This window comes from Anser anser (genome assembly GCF_964211835.1).
Source record: "Anser anser genome assembly, chromosome: 12".
In the NCBI taxonomy this organism is placed as follows: domain Eukaryota; kingdom Metazoa; phylum Chordata; class Aves; order Anseriformes; family Anatidae; genus Anser; species Anser anser.
This window is the reverse complement of record NC_139733.1, coordinates 21221658-21246021: the sequence shown is the minus strand read 5'-3', so window position 1 is coordinate 21246021 and position 24364 is coordinate 21221658. Positions and strand designations below refer to the sequence as shown.

Genomic DNA, 24364 nt, shown 5'->3' with positions numbered 1-24364 from the left:
CTGACTGTCATGATCTAGTAAAGACTAAATGGGCTTGATTGCTTTTAATCTTTCTCCTAAAATGGTTAAATACTAATGATGGATTATTATTTTTCTTTTCAGAATGCAATAACTCTGTCCAGGAGGAATTATTGCCTCTTCAACTTGTTATTTCAGCAAAACTGTGTCTTTTGTCTATCTGACAAAAAGCACTCGAGAAAACTTCGGAGCTTCAGATTTCTTCCAAGTGCTCTAGCACTGCCAGTCTCAACCACACTGCCCTGAGCACCTTGTCACTGGCCAAGAGGAGAGAGGATGTACATGTTTAAAAAATGCTACTGTAAAAAAACACCAAGCAAAAACCCCTGACCACCCCCAATGGAGACTATGAGAATATGGTTGCAGCCCAAAAATGCCAAGGAAAAATCCTTCCTTGTGGTTAGCCTGTAGCACTGTGGAAAAAATTTAAATAAAAGTGGTCTCATGTCCTCTGTGGTTCAGGACAAAATGACTAATTCTATTAATGAATTTAATTTGTTATCATTGTTTCTCAGAATCCATGTTTAATTAAGGGGACCCAAGGTCTGAGAAGCTGCAATCGCCACAACTGATGACCAATAAAGGTAGAACAGTTGGGCTAAGAATCTCATTTAAGATCCCCAGCCACCAAAATGTTTTCAATAAATACTGAATTGTCTGGGTTTATGCCTGGAATAGTTATGGATTAGGTTCACATAAGATTCTTTTTCATGGTGGAGTACTTTTTTTTCTAGTTTGTTTAATTGCACTTCTTATTGCTGCTATGTATCTGTTAATGTCTCTACTATAGACATGTATGAGAACTACAAGAGTTAGTAACCAGCCTGGACAGCCTGTTTTACTGCAGCTAGTTATGGGGATTTCCCTCAAGACCCATTGTTTACATACAGTTACTTTTACTTTAAACTAATTAAATAATTAAAACAAATCCCCTGTGTGCCCAGGATAGTGTTCTGGCTGAAGCAGTATTTAAGCAGTTTTCTATAATAGCTTTTTTTTGTTTGTCTTTTTAAAGGCTTTTTAAATGCAATTTAGATGATCTGCATTAATAAAAATAGATTTATGCAGAACACCTCATCAATATGCATGTATATACATCTTGGTGTCATGGAATAGGAGAAATCCCAGTTTTATGTATCCACAGGCTCCTTTAAACCTGATTTTTTTTTTCTTCCACTAGTTTTGAATGTGGCTGTGATCCTGCTGTCTCCGCCTCTGGCCCAGAGGCACTGTGTTCGTGCCTGGTGACATGGGGAGTTGTCTATGACCTTTCTTCTACGTAGAGTTGAAGGACTACCATGAGCTAGTGCTGTCGATAACAAACGTAGGGATGGGGGAAGCACTGTGTGGGTGGTGGGCTGTGACTTGGGAGCAAAGCTCAGCACTCACGCCTGGGGGAGAACCCCACTTCTGTGACAGGCTCTGGCTTCACCGGCTGGGATCTGACACCACTGCTTTTTAACCGGGCTGAAGATCCAGATCAGCAGCTCGAGTTCTTGCAGAACATGTGTTAGCTTTTCAAAATGTACTGCTTGCTGAGTAGCCAGAGACGCACAGGATTTATAGGGAGCTTTCAACTTTATTTATGACAAAACAAACCTTCACCGGGAAGTACGAATAACATAGGGCTGCCATCCTATGTTTCCTGCTAATGCATTTTATGTGCTCTTGCTCTGCTCTCTCTCACTGGTGCTGTCTCTCATTTTCAGTCTGTAGCTTTAATAATCTATGCCACTTCCTTCTGTACAATATTCCTCCTGCAGCTTTCATTTGACAGCTCTGTTTTTAATAGAGGATAAGCATGAAACTCCAGCAGAATCTGCAGACATATTTCTAATCTCATACAGCATTTATTTTGCTACTCGGAGAACTCACTATCTTGAACAAAGTAAAAAGTATTTTTCACATATTGAGATGTACAGTAGGTTTTCATAGGTATAATTAATTCAAATTCCACTCAAAGTTACCCTGTAGTAAGAAGACAAATACACATGCACCCCGTTACTCAGATAATAGGCTTGATTCAATTATTTATCACGGAGACTGCAATAACATGCCAGTCCTATTCAAGGAAGAGTCCCATTTTGTTAGGTATTGAATGGAAGTGTCATAACCTCAACATGCCCGCCTACCTGGATTTTAAGATACAGCTTGAAGTACGGGGTTAAACAAAGTAGTAAATTAGGTGGCAACATGAAAATAAGAAACAAGAAAATGTTAACTGTGAAATAACTGTTTCAAGGTAGTTTGTTCCACTGTCCTTATCAGGTCATTATAGAATTTGCCATGCACTGTGCTTTTTTCTCTGGTAAGGCAAGTTAAGACTCATAGTTTCATAGTGATACCATTGAGCTGAAGCATTTTCCTTTGTATTTTTGTTTGCAAATATAAATGGCAAGTTTCAATTTGTCTGTCCTATCTCTTTGATCTAGGAAAGGATATAAACTCATATTGCTGGCAATGGAAAAATAGTACACTTTTTGTAAAATGGAATATATTTACCACTATATGGTTGCTGTTAAGAGCTAGAGGATTAAAGCAAGATGATAGCTGTAGGTTTTTCTGCTGTTGTGGACAAATGAGACCTGACCTTGTTGCAAACTGTTCCCTGCAGTAACTTTGGGAAGTGTCTTTGTGGGGATATGAAGCCTAAGTAAAGGAACTGTTTGATATTTAGCCCATTTTGATTGTTCTATATTGGCATGAGACATTGAGCTATTAGGGAGTCAAGTGTTTCAGAGGGAATGCTTTACCAGCACAGAGTATTGAAGATCTAGTCTTTAACATCTGAAAATACTTAATGCCATCGACAAAGTCCATTTTCTGGCAAACAGTTTCTCTAGTTGCTAAGAGTCATCAGATGAATGACATTGGAATATGCTTTGCCTCAGGATGGCCAGAAATCATATGTGATTTCTTTCAGATTTGCATGTCTTAGTGGAGATCCCTGTCCACCGAGATCTGGCTGTTGCCAGAAGGCTTTGGAGAGCCTCCTTGCTCTCCGTGTAAAGGTGCACCCCCGTGTTTAGAGCCTTAGTAACCTCAGTCTCACGAAGCTTTTTAAAGGCTATAAAACTGCTGGTCCAACTGTAAAAAATATATATATATAACAATAAAAAAATAATAAAATAAAATGAACTAAAATGCTTGATTAGTTCCTCTTTGGAAAAAAGGGCTAGATGTGCATTTGTGGCTGTACAGGCAAGCATGGACCAACATCCTGAGAGAGGAATGTCCATACCACTGAGGCTTTTCCCTGTAACCTTTCTTTCCCTTCTTTTATTCTTTCAGCTTTCTCCAAACCTTTATCCTTGCAAAGAGTTAAAAGAAGACAATTTTCCATTTATGAACCAGTTATAGGCAGAAGTAAACATGAGAAAACCATGGGAAGGAAGGGAAATTAGATATTACTCAAAATATCACTGGCTAGAAGAACTGTTTATGGCCCTAAGAGCTGGTGTGCCTGGGTGGTTCTCAGCTGGGAGAGACGTGATTGGTAAACCAAAGTGCTTCCAGGATCTTGAGTCAGGGTTAGACTTTTCCAGAAAAAGATGAAATTATTGAGTAATCTGACATGCTGAACAATCACTGGAGCCTTTTCATCTTCTGTCTTTCACAGATAATCCTTAAAAAAAAAAAAATTCTTTTATTTTACTTTTCTTATACCTCCTTCGAGTTTTCATTTGAAGGTGTTCCTTTTCTTTAAGTCTTTTCCCGAATCCCATCTTGGCCTTTCTTGCTTCCTTGTGGATTACAGATTCCATAGATAATTATGAGTCCATCTATTCTTGCTTCTTTCTAAAATGGCATTTGTTCTGTCACTGAATAATTTTTTATCTCCAAGTCCTGAAAAAATTTCCCATACAGAAAAAGTGGCTTGCAGAAATGTTTCAGAAAAAGTGAAAAAATAATTAATCAAAAATTTTAGTTTCCATTTGACCAGCTCCTGGGAATCAAACACTCTTTGAGAAATTCAGAATAAAACATTATTAAATGAGATACTAGTGATACACCTTTTGATCCACTCCACTAAAAGAGAGTCTGTGAACCATCATGACCTCTAATGTCTCCTTGGTGTAACCCCTGTGACATGAGATTTGCTATGAGAAATGGAACAAGATTAATTATTAATACATTTGCTGGTGTCTGAAATAGCGACACAAGGTTGGCTTTAGACATATGTTTTATTAATGAGGTTGAAAACAATTGCTTTCTCCCAGCAACAGACAGCTCAGACTTTTATATCGAAGAAAATGGAATGGAAATAATACTTGTTTTTTTTTGTTGGTGGTGGGTTCTCTTCTCTTCTCTTCTCTTCTCTTCTCTTCTCTTCTCTTCTCTTCTCTTCTCTTCTCTTCTCTTCTCTTCTCTTCTCTTCTCTTCTCTTCTCTTCTCTTCTCTTCTCTTCTCTTCTCTTCTCTTCTCTTCTCTTCTCTTCTCTTCTCTTCTCTTCTCTTCTCTTCTCTTCTTTCTCTTCTCTTCACTTCTTTCTTTCTTTCTTTCTTTCTTTCTTTCTTTCTTTCTTTCTTTCTTTCTTTCTTTCTTTCTTTCTTTCTTTCATTTGTTTCCTCAGGGCATCCACACAACTCAGTCACCACATACAAATATTGTGAAGTAGGTTGTGAAACTGTGAAGAAGTGAAATGGAGAGCAAACCTAAAATAAGATTTAAACTGGCGCAAGACAGCAAATGGGCTTTATCCAATTGAGCTGAAATATGAAACACTTCAGAGCCGTAGAAGCATCATTTTGCACTCTGTAAGGAAAGAGACTGTTTTTTGCTCCGTTAATGTAACAAAATGTCAGTGTGGCAATTGGGGGTACAAAACTTTTATGACTCTGCTGCATATCATTATGTTATGGAAAATGGAAAGACTAACTTTTTGACATGTTCCTCCCGACAATTGTAACTACCTGCTATGTAGCAAAGAAAACACTGTCTTAAAAAGAAGAAACACCTTTATTAAGTGAAAATAATTACATTCATCTTCCTTTACCTTTCAATTTTCTGAAAGTTTTTCTTGCTCCTGAGGGCTAGCAATCTTCAGATGTCTGGTTATTTTATTAATATTTACTAGGAATGTTGGTTTTTTTTAAAGAAAAAAAAGAAAAAAAGAATAAGCACTGCTGAAGTGAGCCAAACCTTTTGAACAGAATCATCAATGGAGCTTTAATTATTCAGTATATTACCATTCATTTGCAGAATTAATCAGAAAATAATGCTCTAATAAATATGATCTTCCCAACTTACATGCAAATTGAAGCTTTGCCTTCCTGCTCAGAATTGTTCCAAATGAATTTGTGGCCAAACACTGGTATGTTCCCATATCCTGTTTTTTATGTGGGTTATTGATTGCCAAGCTGCCTCCAACCAACCTGTAGTGATAACTCATGGTAAGATCAATATCTGTGCCATTTTGCTTCCACCTTTGAGGGGAAAAAAATCAAATTATGCTTATAATTTACAGATCCTATTCATATTTATCTTAAATAGCGTGCTGTAACATACCTGTAACGATAAAAATGTAGTTAAATATCACAAAATTATATCATTTTTCACACAAGACTGCTTCTTATATCAATTTTGATGATATCAATAATTCTGTTCTTTGAAAAATCTTTACTGCTTTTATGCTAGTCACCAGTGTTCACCAAATGTCTAGAAAAAGTAATTATAACTTATTCATACAAACTAAGTTATCCATCCAACTGGGAATACAGCGTATTTCTTGACTGAAGCTACCTTATTTTTTATAATATAAATGGTATCCAAATGTGTTTTACAGTCCTTACAAATGATGTCAGAAATTTAGTTACAGAAATGATGTGGCAATATAAATCAGGAAGGATTATACTTCAAAGGACAGAAGGAAGCAGGGAAAGATTTTTTTGTACAGCAAGTTTAAGCCTGATAGTTTGATGATGAAAATGCTGCTTTTTTGAAGCACGATTTGTCTCTGTTAGTCTGTGAAGTAAAAAACAGATTGTATCTGCAGCATTACACAGCTATTTACAGATGTCAAAGTTTCTATTTCAAAGAAAATAATTATTATCAGTTTTGATTAGGATAATTTTGTGGCTTTACCATTAGTCACATAAGGGTGGAATTTTCATTGCCCACATGAGGCCCAAAGGAAAAATGAAGGTCCTCAGTCACTGACATCTACAAGCTTTGGGCATGTTTATGCCACAATTTACACTGCTAGCAATCCTAAAGCTACATAACCAAGGTTGGTTTTTTTTTGTTGTTGGTTTTTTTTTCTCCTAATTTCATACCACCACCATCTCTTCAGCCTGTATAATTTCTGTTGACCTACATGAGCACGATGCTGACCCCTCCACAAGATGCAAAGACCACAGAAGAGTCCTCTACAGAGGAGAATTGTCTCCTTGTTAGCTAACTGAAGGATCATAGCATTTAAAAAAAAAAAAAAAAAGTATATTTCTTCTTATGTGCAGAGATGAACTATGAACTTACTGACAGGGATGGAAGTGTAGCAGACTAGTCTGAACAGTTAAGAACTTGAGGCAAACTTGCACCATAACTACAGTCCTGGAAGATTGGACCTGGATATACAGCACAATACTTTACTTCAGACACCCAGAGACATTTCTCTTACATGGTCAGACTGTGCAGGTAGTTGCTCTTTCAGAAGGAGATTTTCAAATAGTGCTGTGAAATGCAATCTTGTGTTCCAAGGGAAATCTTGACAAATTTGTTCAGAGGAAACAAAGATCCTGACCTTTTAAGGGGGCACTTGTTTTCAAGGATGAAAAATGACTGATTAAAATATGGAATCAATTGAGTTCTGTGAACAAATTCTAGTAAGATTAAATAATTTATCTGGTTCGGCCAATCTCTGCCTCCTCTTTCATGAAGACATTAACACTAAGAAATTTAGAAGCAGCAGTAGACCATCACTAACTCTTTCTACCCATTGCAGTTGGTTTTTGACCCTTGTGCACCCCTGTTCTATTCCTTTGTTATGTTTTCCTGTTGTTGGTCTAGGTTTTTGCAGTTGTTTTGGTTTCTTTCACATTTTTTTTTTCTCCCCAAGATAAGAAAAATCATAGCCAGTGCTCCTCAATGAGCCTTTTCTATGAAGCGGTGGTCTGTGTCAGTGCCAGCATTTTGCCATATTTCAGAATTTACATACAGTGTATACTCTCTAGACCTTTCAATTTTCTAATATAGGATATTCTGGTATTTAGTTTGCCATTTCTCTTTAATTTCAGAATCAATCACTGAAATAACTACTGTCATCATTACAAGGCTCCCAATTAAGCTCTATAATTGTTTTTCAAAACAAATGCAAAGTTGTTGGCTTAGTTGCTGCAAATGAATTCTTCACAGTATCCCTGTAATCATTCTAATCACCACGGTGCAATGATTATTAAACTGTGCATATAGATCAGGGGTTCATCTCCTGGTGTGGGCTTTTTCCTAATTAATATGTTTACATCACTAAAAGAATAGAATTAATGAATTCATGTGATAGACAATGATTTAATGACTTTGTGTGTTCTGCAGTATGCTGTCTAAAACACAGAAATCTTTGAAGAGCTCATTAAAGAAAATTTTAACATGTTAAGGCATGGATTGCCTACATATTTACTTGAAATTCTTCATTCGACCGTTGATTCTGATGATGAATTCAATAGTTCCCAATAAATGTAACACTTCTCAAATCACATTAAAATGTCTAAACATTAAAAACAAAACAAACAAACAAACAAAACCCCAAACTATCTGTTCTATAAATTAATAGAATAGTTTATCTTGTTCTTTTTGCTTTAAAATCTTTTTCTATAGAACACCAGTCATAAAGTATTCCTAATAAATTCCTCACTGAATTAAAAGCTTTGGAAGCTTATACGTGGGAAGTCGCCAGTCCTATTGAGATTTAAAGATCCCAGGCAATAGGTGGTCTGTTTTCTCTTGTCCTCTCTTAAAATTTTCACTGCCAATTTATTCCGTTATACTTTGCCTATATATTTGAATATAATGGCATAAAAACATTCTTCCAAGCCACTGGATTATGTTAAATATTTGATACTGGACTTATTGGGAACTTACTTCTAGTAAACACTGCAGTCAAATCATTTCAGCTCCACTTATGTAAGAATAAATATGATTTCCTAATACTTATACTATTGTGATTTGCTATTCAAATCATCTTTGTCTCCAAGCAGAAAAGGAGGAGTAGAATTTGTTAATGAACATGAATATGTGACTAATGTGTATTTACAATGCAACTGCAATTTATGGAATCTGTCTTTGGGGTAACATAAAACAATTGTGAAAAAAAATAATAATATAATGAACATCTATTGTGTTTTCAAACTGAAAAAATATTGACCTAGCTAAAGACGGTCAAAGAAGGCAAAAGCACATAACACTCATAAAAATGGTGAAATATTAGAAATATTTGCAGATAACAAATATTCTTGAGACTTGTATGAGAAATGTCAATATGCTTAATTTCACATATATTGATTATCAAGCTGTATGCCCAGAAATATCTCTGGTGTTTAAACTTCCCTTGTTCTCTCTGAGTATAATTTCTTCTAGGCCATGATCCAGGTGCTACCACCTACATACTGACCCGTGTTCAAGTAAATGCAGCAGAGCTGAAGACAGTCCTCAGCCTGGAATGCTGCTTTGTAGGAAAAACATATGGGCACAAGACATCCAACTTGCAATCCAGGGCTTTACTACAAAATAACAGGTGAACACAGAGCTAATACTGAACTTCAGAGTATGAAATCTGTTTCAATGAGATAAATTTGGTTACCTGTGATCTCTGACATTTCGGTAGGAAAGAAAATCTTTTTTTTTTGACATAAGATTATGTTTTCTGAGAAATGAATAATTAACCAGGAAATTTGTAATCACATCTGTAAGGGTACTGTACAATGCTATGGAATGGCCAAGTAGCTATAATTAAGTGAGTCCCATTTCTATGATTAATGAATCTGGAAAAGAGTAATGTTCTATAGGAACTCTTTAGAAAAAGGAAGCTTTTTATTTCAGAAGATGTGATTGTTTTGGAAATGAAATGTCAAGGTGCATCAGTTTTAGTATATTAAAAAAAAAAAAAGTAGGCATGTTGAAGAAATTAAGGAATTAGTAAAAGATTTCGCTGAGACAACATGCAAATATTCAAATGCAATATTTCATTAATCTGTTTTGCTTGCCTTTAAATGAAGATACATTTAGGACTAATAAAATTTCCTGCTGAAAGAGAAGTGCTTTCGCCAGCTCTACATGTAAAATTCTGGAAGTATGACAAAGCATGCATGGCTGTGTCATGGTTTTGTATCAAAGTCATCATAGATGGAAGTTCTTACTTGTTTCCTTCCCTAATTTTGAACTACTTTTTGTATGATACAGAGGAGAGGAGTTTTTCCTTTCTCACAATATCCCAGAAAATGTAAGCCACTGGAAGGAAGAAAATTTTCTTTCATCAAAACAAAACAAACAAGATAAAATGAGCAATGTTTGATTGGTTTGAACCACCCCATAAATTTCTTCTGATCATTCTGCATGGTTGTTTTGAGCAGATCAATAAAAACTGATATCTAAATCAGATTTTTATTGAGGCGGAAATCCCCCATTGATAGAGTAATCTCTATGGGGATTGTTAATTCAGATCCTTCAGATTATTATTTTAATGCTTAGTGGAGCTCTACTTAAAAGAAGAAATATTTACCTAAGGCTGATTGACACTTGGGAGGCATAGCTCATTCTCTCCTTAAGAACAATGGAGTGATAATTTCCAACCTGATCATTTCAAGTAGAATTCTCACTGGTACAAATAAGGGAGAGGCAAGCACAGCAGGGGTTTTTGGAAATTAAGAAGGATCATCAAGAATAGAACTTAATAAAGGAAAATCCCTCTACATGGGCTTAAAAGACTCTGCTTGTTGTTTTCCTTCATTTTTCCAAATAAAGAGAGTTTCTACAATAAGCAAGCAATGACCAAGATCCCTGGAGTATGAGGATCTCGAGAGTCTTGACTTTGAAAGGCACATGTGAAGTGAGGTAGGACCAATCTCCAGACTGACTGTCTCACTTACACTGCCCTGTTTTCTTACAGAATTCCACCATAACTGAATTTTAGAATTAGCTGTACTTCTCCTCAATGTACTTGAATGAGCTTTGGGTAAGGTTGCAAACTCCTTCTCCTTCTCCTCCACCCTGCTCCAACTACCTTGTCCTTTGCCTATCCTGAAACTTCAGCAGCATCTTCCCCAAGAGTCATAAAGGTATTCGGCACCTCTTATTTATTCCCACACTTACCCCTAATTCCACATAACTCATTACTAACTGGATTTTGTGTGTATTTTTCAATTGTGTATCTTAGAGAACCAATATGAAAAAATAAGTCATAAATGTAAAAATAAATTGACTGTACCCAATCTTAGTTTGCATAAAATCATATAGAAATAAAATAAAAAGACATGTATAGCATGGATATATGCACACATGATTCTATGAATTATCTTCTCAGGGTGCTGTTATAAAAAATACATTTTTTTTTAAGATTTCATTAAGTGTTCCATGTTTCTTAAGTTATTTATGTTCTAAAAGAATGTGTCCTGCCAAGTCTTCTGAGACACAGTTGATTTTTTTTTATTTTTTTATTTTTTTTTTACTATTTGCATAGAAGCCTGGAAGATAATAGAAAGTTTAAAAACTATTGACTCTGAACAAGACAACAGAGTTTGGAGAGATTTTTAGTTACACTTCATTTTTGAAGCAGAATCTGCAATGAGTCAAGGGGCAGCATTTTAGTGAACAAGTATACCATTCTTGGTGTACTTGGTATAGAAGGATTATCACTGTTTTTTCAAGGGTATGAATAAGATAAAAGTATTTTTGGAATTATGGGGAATGACTCTAAAATTGTATACAATTTTTATAAACATATTTTATGACATTAGCAATTATTGTAGATTTTGTGCCTCTGTTCCCTTCACTTTTATTTGACTGTTACAGTTATGTTGAGTGGTACTTTGTTTTGGATTAAATATATATCTCTTTATCTTATTTTACTGCATCTTTCTAAGTTATGCTGAAATATTAAAATGTTGTTCTATAATGAATAACACTTATGCCGTCCCTGGATTTCTTCATTTGTGCAATTGACTGCTCTCTGTAGAGTTTGAGGGGAAAAAAAACTAAAACATTGATTTCAAACTTGCATGAAAATATTAGCTTACATGATTACTCAGAACACTGAACTTAAGTTCAGAAAAAATGCGATGAATTAGAACTAACACCTGAGACTGAATGGGACTGAATAAGAAATGTCAAAATACTGCAGAAAACACTTGCTTGACAAGCTCCAGGTGCCTTTTTTTTTTTTTTTCTTCATTGTGGAGGAAGGCTAGCTGTATTAAACTATGAAACTGAATGACTTGGAATGACTTAATGGAAAGAAAATGTGGAACAGTGATATGCTCATGAATAGCATTTAGGAAGAAAAATAAAATTTATTACTTATAAATATAATTTGAAAAGTTGTATTTACCACCACTGTCAGACAGTGAAAGAGTAGAAATGATGTACCTGATATTACAAAAAAATTTGACTGTACAGAAGATGAGAAAGTAGATTATTATGATGGTATTTAACAGGATATTTATCTAGATTTCCCAACATATGCACAGATTTTAGAGATATTTCTCTATTTTTGTTCCAATTGTAATCAGATCTATGTTCTCTGTTACTTCCAGCAGAGGAAATCAGTGTCTCTCATTTTTTGTCACTTCATCATTATGCCTGTTTCAATCCTATACAATTCTTGTATTGTTCTTTCCAGATGCACAGGATTTTGAAATCAAGTTGCAAAAGGTCACTACTATCTTTTATGAGTCTTTAAGAAGAATGTAATTCAGTACATAAAAAATAAGATTATTCAGGAAATGCTAAGCATTTTTCTTTAAATTAAAGGTTCTAATCAGCATATTTATTTATGCAAAAAGGTGCTAAATAGCAAATTAGCTTGGGTATAACCTTATTCCTATTGTAGCAGTTCTGTAGTTATGAATCAAAGAAATGCCTTACTATAATCCTTGCAGTTCCTTTCTATCACTCAGCAAAGGATATTATTAAAATTTCATACTGCGCTTGATTTATCTAAAATTGTTGGAACTTTAAATATATGGGCTCAATTCTTATCTGATAAAACTGACTACTGAAATCAAAGAAATATGCTGAAGGCTTCCTGTTCCTTTAAAGTGATGGTGAAAAACTCCCAACTTGTAACAGCAGCAGTGATGGTATGATAACTTCTAATTAACCTAGATGGTTCAGGATACATCCCCAGATGTTGATCTGGTCTTACTAGAGTAACTGAGGTGTTGCAAAATGTCCTTATAGAGCAAAGAAAAAGTGAATCTAGTTAATGGACAGTAAGAAAGCATAAGACAGTGGAAGGGAAGATAGGAATATTGGATGCCTGATGGGAGGAGATTTCATAGCTCTCATGCCTAATGAAATCTGCTGTTACTACTCTTTGTGAATGTGTGGAGTCCATGGGTGGAATACATGAATTAATAACTTTTACAGGTCATTGAGGAAGCTATTCATAACTGGATATGAAACAGATGGATGACATGAAACCATGGATGTTCATGTTGAAAACTGTAAGAATGAATGGGATGGGATCTGTGTGAAGATTTCTACTCATATAAATAGAAGTTATGTTGTGAAAAGAAGATAAAGCATTTCTCTACTGGCAGAATATTTGGAAAAATATTAATACATGAAGCACAAAAGCCAAGTTCATAATTAGCAGTGGTACTGTACAAAGGAATTGTGTGAGCAATTAAAAACTACTGAAGAAATGCTGTCTAAGTATTTGGTAGGACACTTTTTTTTTCTTTTTTTTTCTCTCTTTTTTTTTTTCATATCTTGCATGAACGACTTCTTGTTTTTCACTTTCCTTTTCCCAGACCTTTCTTTTTTGAAGAAAGCACTGTCTTTTTTTTTTTTTTTTTTCCTAGATATACAGCTTTTCCTCTTATTAGACTCAGGTTTCCAAATCCTTGGCGCAACAAGCTGCATGTTAAAAGATGACTCCATAGTTATTCAATAAGTAAACATTCCTGTGTACTGAGGTTTTATTAAGTGAGCCTGCAGAGTGTTGTAAGCTAGTTATCAGAGTTGTGCCTTGCTGTTTCTTTAGATAAACACTATAAATATATACATGAAATCTTAGAATTAGAAATGGGCAAGGATGTTGCTCTTTTGCTTTCCTAGCATTTATAGATGTACAGAAAGTTTTAGCAAATACAGATGCACAGCATCTCCATTTTTCCATTTTTCACAGCTGTTCTGTGGATTCAGAAGTAATTTTGTAGGTTTTAAAATGCTATGGGGACAATTTTCAGTGGTGTGCTTTCTTCTACTGTGTCAATTTTCTTAACTATAGACTAGCAAAAATATTTTTCCTTCATTCCTCAAATTCTCTATGCTCATGTCGTTTTTAAATTTTCACTATTTCTTCCTCTTCTCAGATTTCTGACAAGCAGGCTTCAAATGCTGTGATGTCATATCTATGTAATTTAATGTATAGGGAGAGATTTTATTTTTGAAATAAAAACAATGAATGTGAACTTATTTCAGTTTTATGTGCAAGTGACCAGTACTATATGCAACCTCAGCTGCAGCATCTTCTTCTCATTACATCACCTATTACATCTGGCCTGCAGGCCGTCAAAAGATTCTCTCTCTCTCCTGGAAGTAACAAATTTGGGGTCCTAATAAGTACTGTACTCCCATTTCAGTAACTTCAAAACACTAGAGACAAGAGTTTTTCCCCTGGGCTGCTGGCTGTATGTTTCTTGATGTGGGGAATCAATGAAGAAAAGAAACAAACCCAGCCCCAAAGCCTAGAAGTGGAACCACGCTTTCTAGCTACTGTCACTCTTGCCATGAGCACTTGCCACACACTGAGGTACACATGACCTTCTATGACCAGATAAAACTGTTAGAAGATTTACAGCCAGATGGGACTTTTCCAAAGTTGACTTTACCTGTAGTAAGGGAGTGGATATCCTTTAGCTGTACAGTTCAGTAGGATTTCTGGATTTGCTGAGCCCATGGAATAAGTGATATCATGTGGCTCTTGGATAAAAATAGGACCATGTAGAGTTTCTTCCCCTGAAAAAGAAAAATAATAATTTAAGATATTAGGCCTCTTTAGCATGTCCTTACATGTAGAAGTGTCCTTTAGTGTCTTTTTCTTTTGGTCAGAAGTTAAGGTCTGCTTGTATATTCAGCACAGAGTCCACCTCCAGACATTCTGCTATTAAGTAGGAAATATTTCAAACCCGAATGATAATAAAATCACATATCCCAGGTGTTGGTGATTTATTAAGCAAGTGACAGTGAAGACTAGCTTCTTTGCATGTCTCGTACGGAAATTATATGGCCATCTATTAAATCTCCCCCGTCTACCTCATACTTGTGGTTTAGACTGTGACTGGAAGCAGAAAAGGACAGTGTCATGGCTTTGTGTTTTTGGAGTTTGTACCTCCCTGGTCACCTGGTGAAGTGGATGTGTCATCCTCATGTCACCCATTGAAAGACAGACTGTTTGTCTTTTAAAAGTCTGGCAATGTAGATATTTCCCTATGGCCTCTGAGAGCAAATAGCATGAGGGACAGTGAGCACCTCCTGCTGACCAGTAAATAGCTTCTAGACCAGGAGGCACGTTGTGGCAGCCTTCTGGTCCTAGGCTTTCCTTTCCTTTGCCAGTTGGCCTCTCTTTCTGGTGGTGGGTCCAGAAGGTCACATCACAAGCTAAGGAAATTGATCATTTCCTTCTTCTTTGGCCTTTCACCTCCTTTGGTTTAATATTGTTCTTGTACACTTTGGCTGGCTTGGTTTCAGGTTTACATATATATATATTCTCTATTTAAAGAGTGGTAGCATAAAATAAAGGTTGAAAATTCATCACGTATTTTCACTAGAGCATATTCTCCCTGGTGATGCACAGAGTCTAATTAGAGCTTGAAAACACAAGGGCACAACAGGCATGTGGGCTGGGGCAAGACCCATTTCTTTCCTCAGTCTCAGAGGTTCTTGCAGAAAAACTTTCATGGAGATGAAATGATTTGTCACGGAATAGTAGTGACAGAACAAATAAATGCTCTCAGAGCTTTCTATAAAGCTTAGCAACTGGACCATACTGCATTTCTCACATATTGTGCACAAATTCAAGAGATCCAGAAAGTTTCCAGTAGAGTGACGCAGGTAGCTGGGAAGAAGAGACATGAACCCAAAAATTAGTAGCTGTACAGTTGTGTTCTAGAAGCAACATAAATGTTGGCAGTAATTGTGTCTGGTTTTATTCACCTATTTTATCTGCTCATCTGTAATGAGAGAAGGAAGGTACAACACACTTCCTGAGGGTCACTATTTCACCCCACCTTCTGTCTTCATTTCAGGCATGGATTGCCAAGTACAACCTTCTTGCTCTATAGCTCTGTAACTCCTAGAGGATTTTCTCAGCTGCTGCAAATAGGTCTTGTTCAGCTGACACCAGCAGAGTGTCTTCCTGCATCCCTAAAGAGAATCAGCCATCCTGATGCATTAACTCAGCTTGTGCCCCCCAGGCAGTTCCCCCGGCTTCACCCCAGCCAGGTCAGCTCCAGCCACTGGCACCACACCGACCCAAGTGCCTTCTTCAGGGCCATAAGTGACTGCACACAATGCACTTCAAAACTCAGATCCTTTGTATCGGCTGTCAGCTGTATACATATTCATGTGCTTTTGTACTTTTCAGCCACTTCAATCTACCTCTTCTAAATTTGAAAAAAAGCCAGGTCAGCACTGTTGTCTGCTCCCATCTTTTTGTGACATTTGATGTTTTTCTGATGTTTTTCTTGGAACTGCATGAATAATTTGACTCATCTGAAGTCATAAGAATATAATATTTTATATTTTTTTAAATATATATATATTTTTTTTAAATATCCATTTCATTTCTGAAATATTTTCAGCTAAACCTGAAAAAATCGGAACCCCATCTTTCTATGAGTAAAATTGTTTTCTACTGATGAATGTAGTCAAACTTTTCTACTTTGCTGGATCTAAAGCAAAGAACATCTGGTAGAACTTTAGATATAGATGATCAAATAAATTTTTTTTTATACTTAGGCTTTTTTGACCAGAAGCCTTTTTAAAGATGGCACCTTATAACCGTAATGTTTTGTGTGTATCTTAATGGAGATGCCTACTCCTACGTGTCTGTTACCCAGCTCACACTGCGTATCCTTCAGAAACTCAGAAAGTCAGCCCAGTTGTGTGATTTCATGAGCTATAACTGTGAGAAATAGTCTTCAAGAGAATTGGAGTAAAATTCAAAGTAGCAGTCCAAAAAGATTGATTTGTTTTATACCACAATAGCTGTTTGGATAGACACATCTCATTTTAAGAATATCTTGTGTTACAGAAATAGCGTGGACATACCAGAAAACGAAAATACATCCTTTCGGTTTAGGATATAAAGTCAGGCTAGTAAAACAGCTGAGATGAGCTAGTGGCTTGAAGGTACAATATTAAACCTGGTTGAATATTATATGTGATGTTATAAGTGACATAACAGAGCATAAAATACAGTAAATCACATAAAAAGTATCAATTTCCATAACTTTTTCATTCTGCTGAACTTTGCAGGCTATATGCAGACTTAAAGTAGGCTCCAAATATTTCTTGACTTATCCATAACTACTGCAGACAGGTGAAAATCTCAGAGAATATGAAGGAAACCCAATAAAAGAAGCTGTAACTCAACTATATTCAAGTCTTGATATTGCCTTAACTGTTTGCTTTTGGTGGGTTTACTGAAATACCTAAAGATTAGCATGCATTTCAGCCCTTAGCTCGATCTAGAGTTTAAATTTATAATTGTTTTATTCTTTATATTCTTGTTCTGCCACGGGTCTTTAGTCATAGGGCAAGATGCTGTAGGAAAAATAAATAGCTCATATCTTATAGTGCCAACAATTTCATCAGAAAGATGAGACATCTCCCAGAACTGACTCCAGACCCCAAATTATTTTTCTTCTATTTCATGATTTTACAAAGAAATGGTTGTAAAGCAAACCAGAATTTCTTATACTTCTCATGGAAGTATAATTGTGTGGAGCTGGGAAGAAGACAATTTGTTCAGCAAACCATGAGGTGTGAGGCAGAGCTACTCTCAGAGATGGTGGCTGGACATTGTTACAGATTTCTTTTTCTGTTTTTTTTTACTCTCTTGAAAAATTTTGAGAGATCTTTTTTTGCTGTTTCTACAAATGATCCTTTGACTTTTCTTTCGTATGAGTTTTCTTCCCTTCTGGGTTAATTTTCTTAGCCTGTTCTCGTTACATTCCCACAACAACCAGTGAAAAGCTTTTATAAAGCAATGAAATGACTTTGGGATCTTTGTTCCATTTTCAAAATTGATCTAGCTATGTGGGACTGAAATTAACTGTGATGAGTTACCTGGTATATATGAAAATCCCTATTTTAGCTGATAAAAGTGTAAATATTTTGATAAATCTGGAATTAAATTCCCATTATGAGTTCTAATAAGGACATAGGTGTTTACATGTATCCTAACAGCTCCTCTATGGTAGAAATGTTGCAGCCACTCTCACAAAGATATTGTCCATGACTTTTAGTAAAGGGGGCGTCATGCTATCATTTTGTTTTTACTTTAATATCCTTTTCTTGCTGCCTGATCTGCAACAGAGAATACCATCATGTTTGTGATGTTTGTGAGAAATGATATGCACTTTTACAGCCAATGGTATACTGTGAGTCCATCTCTTATTTATACGAAAGGTCAGACTGGTCATTTCTAATTTCCTGATGCATCCTTTTGCATTTGGTGTAGAGAAAGGCCATATATTTCTCCCTCATTCTCCAGATTCACAACAAGTCACAATGATTTATCCAGAGATATGTATGACAAATACATCTTAGTACTCTTTGCTTTTGTTAAGAATTAAATAATTCATATATTAAAAAAATCAATTGGAATATGAATATTTGATTAAATGTATCATTTCCATACATAAAACTTGTGTTTGTGTCCTCAGCATGGTGCTTGAAGGCAAATATAAACTCTTATTACAAAATGTATTTCTTTATGATATCCAATCAGTTTGATCTCCATAAAGACCATAATTATGCCAGTCTGAATTCAAATCTAAACTATGAAAATGAAACAACATTCCTTTATTCATTATGTGATATTGTCTTTGGCCAATGTGGGGATTAACATAGCCAGCAGAAGAGGAGGAAGCCTATTTTTTCATAATTATGTATCAACAGAGGATATCATAGTGCTTTCCTCTCGTTGCTTTATGGGCAGTGGTTAGTTATACTGGGCTATGATAGTTACATCAAATGTAATCAAAGAATTTTGGGACAGTCACAATAAATATTAAAGTGCTTATGCACTGTCTCACACAGACATGGAGAATGCAATACACTTCCAGAACCCACACTTAATCAACTTAATTTTACCCAAATCATATTCACTGTTCTTTCCTGCTGTATGACACTGACTGGCTTCACAATTAGTTTCTTATGATGCATTTTCTCAACTGGAAATACCAGGCAATACAGCCAGAGTGCAGCTCAGGCAGGCAGTGTCCCACCCTATAGGATACATATAAATAACTTGGTTGACCAGTGTTGCAAACCATTGAAGTGGACAATTACTCTTGTCCAGAACTGACCAGTAATATTGGACAGCTTTTGCTTCGTGAAACTGAAAGTGTCCCAGAAGACATTGTGCTGCATTTGTAAAATAAATAATAGAAAACCACCATGTTGGACTTTTTTGTTGGACTTTTTTTTTTCTGTTTGAATCAGCTCCAAGTAGACAAACTCAAGAGTGTTTATTGTTTAAGGACCAGAAATGTCCAGTTCTGTTGGTCTTAGATCTCCAAAGTGTGCAGCATTTTCAATTCCTGTGATTTCAGTTGCCATGATGCTCTGTGGAGCTAATCAGAGATTAGGAGTCCTTTGTTCTGAGTGCTGTAGAAGAGACAGCCAGAAGAATCCCAAGAAAGTGATAGACCAGGGCTGTTCTTTCCTCACTTGGAGTCCTGCAATAGGCACAAAGGGGTTTGCTGCTGCCTAGGCAGATATATATCTAGCATATTAGTGTGTTCTTTCATAAGAAAAAAGAGATGAGAATAATGATAAAACCTGCACTCTAAAAAGATTCTAAATGCAAAACTGCTATAATTCACATAAGCAAACCAGATAAGGATAAATTTATCCAGGCTATTAAGTTCCAGGAAGGCTGTAAATTCCAGGGGTAGTGAGTTTCTAATGAATCTTTCTTAATGTGCCTTAGATAGAGCCTCATATCTGATCCAAAACATTAATATGACTTTATGGGCCAAAGCTGACACCTGATTAAGAGGCCTCTTTTAAATCAGCTTCATAGTAAAACACCTGTCAGTTCTAGCAAAAAGGATGGGGCAGGTGAGTTAGAGACTTCCTCCTTGTAGTGACAGCATAAGTAGAAAAAAATATGAAAAAAACCGAATGACTTCAAAATCTGTCTAGTTTTCTTCACAACTTAAGACACCAGTAAATTTTAATTTGAAGAGGGGGGAATTTATAGAGCCCACAGATTTTTAAATGTGATTGAGTCTTTCTCTGCAAATAACACTGGGGCTTTTGATTAAATCTTGACAGAAGCTGAATGGAACGATTATTTTCCTCACCCAAAGCCTGGACCAGCTAGCTCAAGGACTTTAAGGAGCATGACTGGTACAGAATGAGAGGTAATGGCTGCAATGCTGTTTGCTAGCAGGAAAGTATGAACTTAGAGTAACACACGTCAGTGCGATGAATAAGATATTAACAGTGAAAGAGAAGATGGGAAAAGAAGTGAGAAAGAGAAAAGGTCCATGAAAAAGGAAAAGAGCCTGTCAGTATTATCAGCAACGGGAGGCAGGCATCCCTCCTCACCCTCTCATTCAGTTCTTAATCAGAGAGTGAACCAGGAGACTTATAAAGAGAAAGGGAGATTAGAAGAGATGTTATAGGTCTGAGCAGGCAGAAGCAACCTAAAACCTGTAGGATTTTCCCAAAGGGCCTTCAACTTTCATGTGTTTTCTCCCTTCAGACACTGATGTACAGAGCTCTGGAGGCACTGGGCTCCTTTCAAGTTTCAGCTTCTATTGAAAAAGTCAAATTGGGAGTAGTGGTGAAATTCTACATTGTCTCTGTCATCAGACACCCAAACCAGACAGACACTTAGCTGTCTCTGATGTGGTGAGAGAGGTAGGCGTCGGGGTGGCACACGGGGTGAAGTCCTGGCCCTACTGAAGTCTGAAAAACTCTTGGTAATGAATTGAAGCTTGGTGCTTAAGCCCAGATGTTATATACGAAGCTGTCTATAAAATGACAGTCAACAGTGCAAGGCATCCCTTTCATCTGGGATACAGCCTCAGTAGGCTGGTGGTACATTCAAAAAATAGTGAGTGTAACCAGGTGAAATGAGACACGCAGCCCTGGCGAATGGCAGAGAAAAGTTAAATATCTTCAAGAAGAACAATTCTGTACCCTCCCAACTTTATTCTTTGAAAAACTATTCAAATATTCAAAAATATTTCTTTATATTTAAAGTCTGTATGGTGTTGTAGGTAGGGTGATCAGAGGCTACTCAGGTTATACACTGTGCATTTTCCTGAGGTAATTCGGTGTAAAAACAAAGAATAAATACATAAAATATGGCATTAGTTACTACTATACCCAGATGTCAAGATTGCCTAAGCCTTATATGTAAAATGAGGTGTAATATTTCACATGTAATAGCTATTACACAAAAATGACCATATTCTTGAATTATGAGCCTTTTCCAATTAAATATACATATTGATAATAGTTTTCATCACAATCTGTTGCTTCAAACGTTTTTTTATAATTCTGTTATATTATCAAGTATTGCTCCAACTCTTTAAGCTAACTTTCTGTGAATATAATTGGGTATCAGTGAATTTACTATACATCTGTGTTTTGGTCTAGCAGATACACACATTCTAATTTCAAAATAATTAATGATAGATCTCTGAATGCCAAAATTTGATGTCTCTCATAATATCATACTGAATATTACAATCAAACTCTAACCTTGGATTTATATGATATTAATTTCATTCAGTACAAAATCAAAATATTCCCGAGGGACTCCAGTCCCAAAGTTCAAGCTGCGGTGTCAGAAAATTGCTCATAAGCTGTGCACACTGGATAGCATTCAATGGAGCTTCACTAATTTCCACTTTTGGCTAAAGATCAACACAGATTTACAAACAATTCATTGTGAAGTTATGTGTAAAACTACCATGCCTTGAATAGGTATAGGGACTATAAATACACCAATGTGTGAACTATATTAATAATGTGATATTTTATTTTTTAAAAAATGTGTAAGTAACAATGTTAGAATCGCTAACTGTGCATGACTTCATGGTCTTTATGGAAAGATTTTCTGAAGGCTTTTGTGCTATTGTGCAAGATATAGACAAGATAAAGGAAGCCTTTTCATTTGTGCAGGTGATTTGTTTTATGTCACGAACTTGGCCATGTCCTTCAGATTCAGAACTATTGTGGAACAGACATCTAATTACAGAGACAAATATCCACAGTGAAGTTAGAGGGATGTGTCTTTATGATGCATAGTAATCTTGACGTGCACTCTTCTCAATGAAATTTCATTAGTTTTTGTGTTACTAGGCAAAATGAATAAATAATAATGAACCTTTTCCAATCTACTGCACAAGCATTTTGTTCACTGTAATTTCAGTTATAAGTGAGGCCTAGATTTGATGACAGATACTGTTTGCTGCATTGTACTGCTGTAATATTCATTTGGCACTGTTGCCAAACTGACTGAAGGCTTAATTCAATAATTTACAATACAGGAAAAGATAACAGCTATATCATTTAATATCCTGCCAGTTAAATAAATCCAGCACTTTGTTCTTCTGTAACTTTTTGTGTGTCTGTGTGTGTAAAATGTAACTGTGCTTTACTCTCTTAAGAGGACGGTGATTAATCAAGCTCAGATAATTTTTACCACTGCTGGTGTTGGTCAGCTCTGTTTTTTCATGTGATGACTCCAAAACACCATTTGCAACTTCTAATAGTTGCACAGTAGAAACAGGGACAGAGTGAAGTAGTAACTTGGAAGAGTACATAACAACTTGGCAAGCTACAGAGTTGTTATACTTAAAACGGGGAAAGGAAAATTAAAAAAAAAAAAAAAAAAAAACTTTGTGAAAAATTCTTCCAACCTTTAAGCTCTATTTCAGACTCATTTCTGTCTTTTCATTAAGCACCTTGCCTTGCATCCGTACGCTCCCATCCAGTGACTCTGAAGACAGATAGAGACAAAAAGGAATTGTTCCACCACCTTCTTCCTCTAAATCCTGAGGAAGCCTCAGGGAAGGAATAGCCCTGTATCTCTTTTCTCTTTTTTTCTATGTTAGGATAAACTGTATGAGTGGCTTCATGGACTTAGGATGAAATGCTTTATTACCCTGCTTGCTGCCCCCTCCACATTCTTGGCTAGCCTGAAATTTCTGGGGCAACCGAGCCTTTAAACCTCCAAGGACATTTACACAAATCTTTTGTGGCACCCCTCTTCCCACTTGATGGCAGAAAACTTGGGTAATCTGTTGGAAAAATACAAATCAAGTACAATTGAATTTGTAAGGACATTTTTTTTTTTTTTTTTTTCCCAGCAAGACTGTAATTTCAGTATAGAAAATATTCAGCATTTTGATGGGTGTTAAGTTTGGCTAACATTTTTATAGCTGGCAGTAGATATATTTTCATGCCTCATCAAGTTTCTTCTTTTTCCTATTTAGAGAGTCAACTTATGAGCCAAAGTGTTTTCAAGTCAGTGAAAGCCTTTCATAAACTTCAGTGAGCATTGGATCAACCCCTAATGAACAGAATACAAGCAACAGAATTCCCATTTGTTCTTAGTCTTCTAAGACTGTACTACGTAACATGTATTTATTCATATTTATTTGCATATATAGATGTATAGTACATATACATCCTTACAAGAAAATCCTCACACACACAAATCTACACTGTAAGGAAAGTGGGAAGAGATCTGTTAAGAACATCTTTCCGCTCTTCTATTCATATTGGCTGTATAATGTATAGTAAATGATAATTGGTTTACTAAATATTTTGGTGCTCAAAAACTATGTACAATAGCTATTGGATATCAATGACAGCTGCATTATTTTCAGGCAAAACTCAGTAGCAAAAATCCAGCCTTATTGCAATGAAAAAGAAATGATAAAAAGGGCTAGTTTGCAAATAGTTTGAATGTACTAAAGCAAACAACGATTCCTCTTTTGTTTCCAGAGGGCACGCTTTGTAATTCCCATTTATGTTCAATAGGAAACATGTTGTAATGTGAAGTAGTTTTTTTTTTTTTTTTTCTTCATTATTATGAGTCCCAGACCTTGTAGAAACCTTGATACAATCACCATTATAGGGGTCTTAAATTGCAGGTGGATGTTTAAGCTGTGTGTACATGCTATTTAAATTTTGCTTATTTACTTTGAATAACTGGAATGAAATGGCTGCTTCATAGATGTTAGCTTTTCCCACTAAGGCTTAAATAACAGGCATGAATAAAGCAGAAACTAGCTGTAATAACTTGACATCAGAAATGATTTTGCATGTAGATAGAAAGGTTTATCTTCCAGAATAATACTTAAAAATAATAGAGATCATGAAGATAATAAAAGAAAGTCATGTTGAGAGAATTTATTTTTGTAGACCAAATTACCACCATGGCAAAAATCTTTGGGATATAGGAAGATTTGATAATGAAATCCCACACTGCCACTCCCTTCTTGTTCACAGATGATTGATAATTTGGGAATAAAATCCTGGGAAAAAATCATCTTAAGCAATTAAGATAATGTCAGGCCAGACAAGATTAAGAGGAATGCAAGAGATATTTATAACTTTTTTAAACTGAAGGACGATCCTGATTTAAACTAGATTAATCAAACAGTATTATTTTCATATATATTGGGTTGACTGACTGATTTTCATATGCTTGTTGTCACAGTATTGACACTCCTTTAGCAGATTGAAACTAAATTTGGAACTTAAAATTAAACTTTAAAAATGCTCTTTCCTGGCCAAATATCAGGTACCGTCTATTGCAAAATTGATTATTAGCCAGTCAAGAAACTCAGGGGTCAAGCAGAAATATCTCCTTGCTTTACTTCCTAGCCCTTCATATTTCCATGAACACTTCTCCGCTCTGAGGGGATTTTGC

General features: G+C 35.8%; 1 protein-coding gene across 5 annotated transcripts in view; it reads right to left on the bottom strand.

The window, feature by feature from the left end:
- Positions 1-24364, bottom strand: part of CNTN6 (contactin 6) — a 143443-nt gene that overhangs the window by 74323 nt on the left and 44756 nt on the right. For 3 of the 5 annotated variants that reach the window (XM_083795180.1, XM_083795173.1, XM_083795182.1), the window contains exons 3-4: positions 14064-14190; positions 5269-5444 (exon numbers count right to left, since the gene is read on the bottom strand). In XM_083795180.1, coding sequence (XP_083651306.1) covers positions 5269-5444; positions 14064-14190 — 303 coding nt within the window. Of the gene's footprint in view, positions 1-5268; positions 5445-14063; positions 14191-24364 lie in introns of those variants that run through there. The other 2 variants (XM_083795181.1, XM_083795183.1) reach the window with 2 other exon arrangements.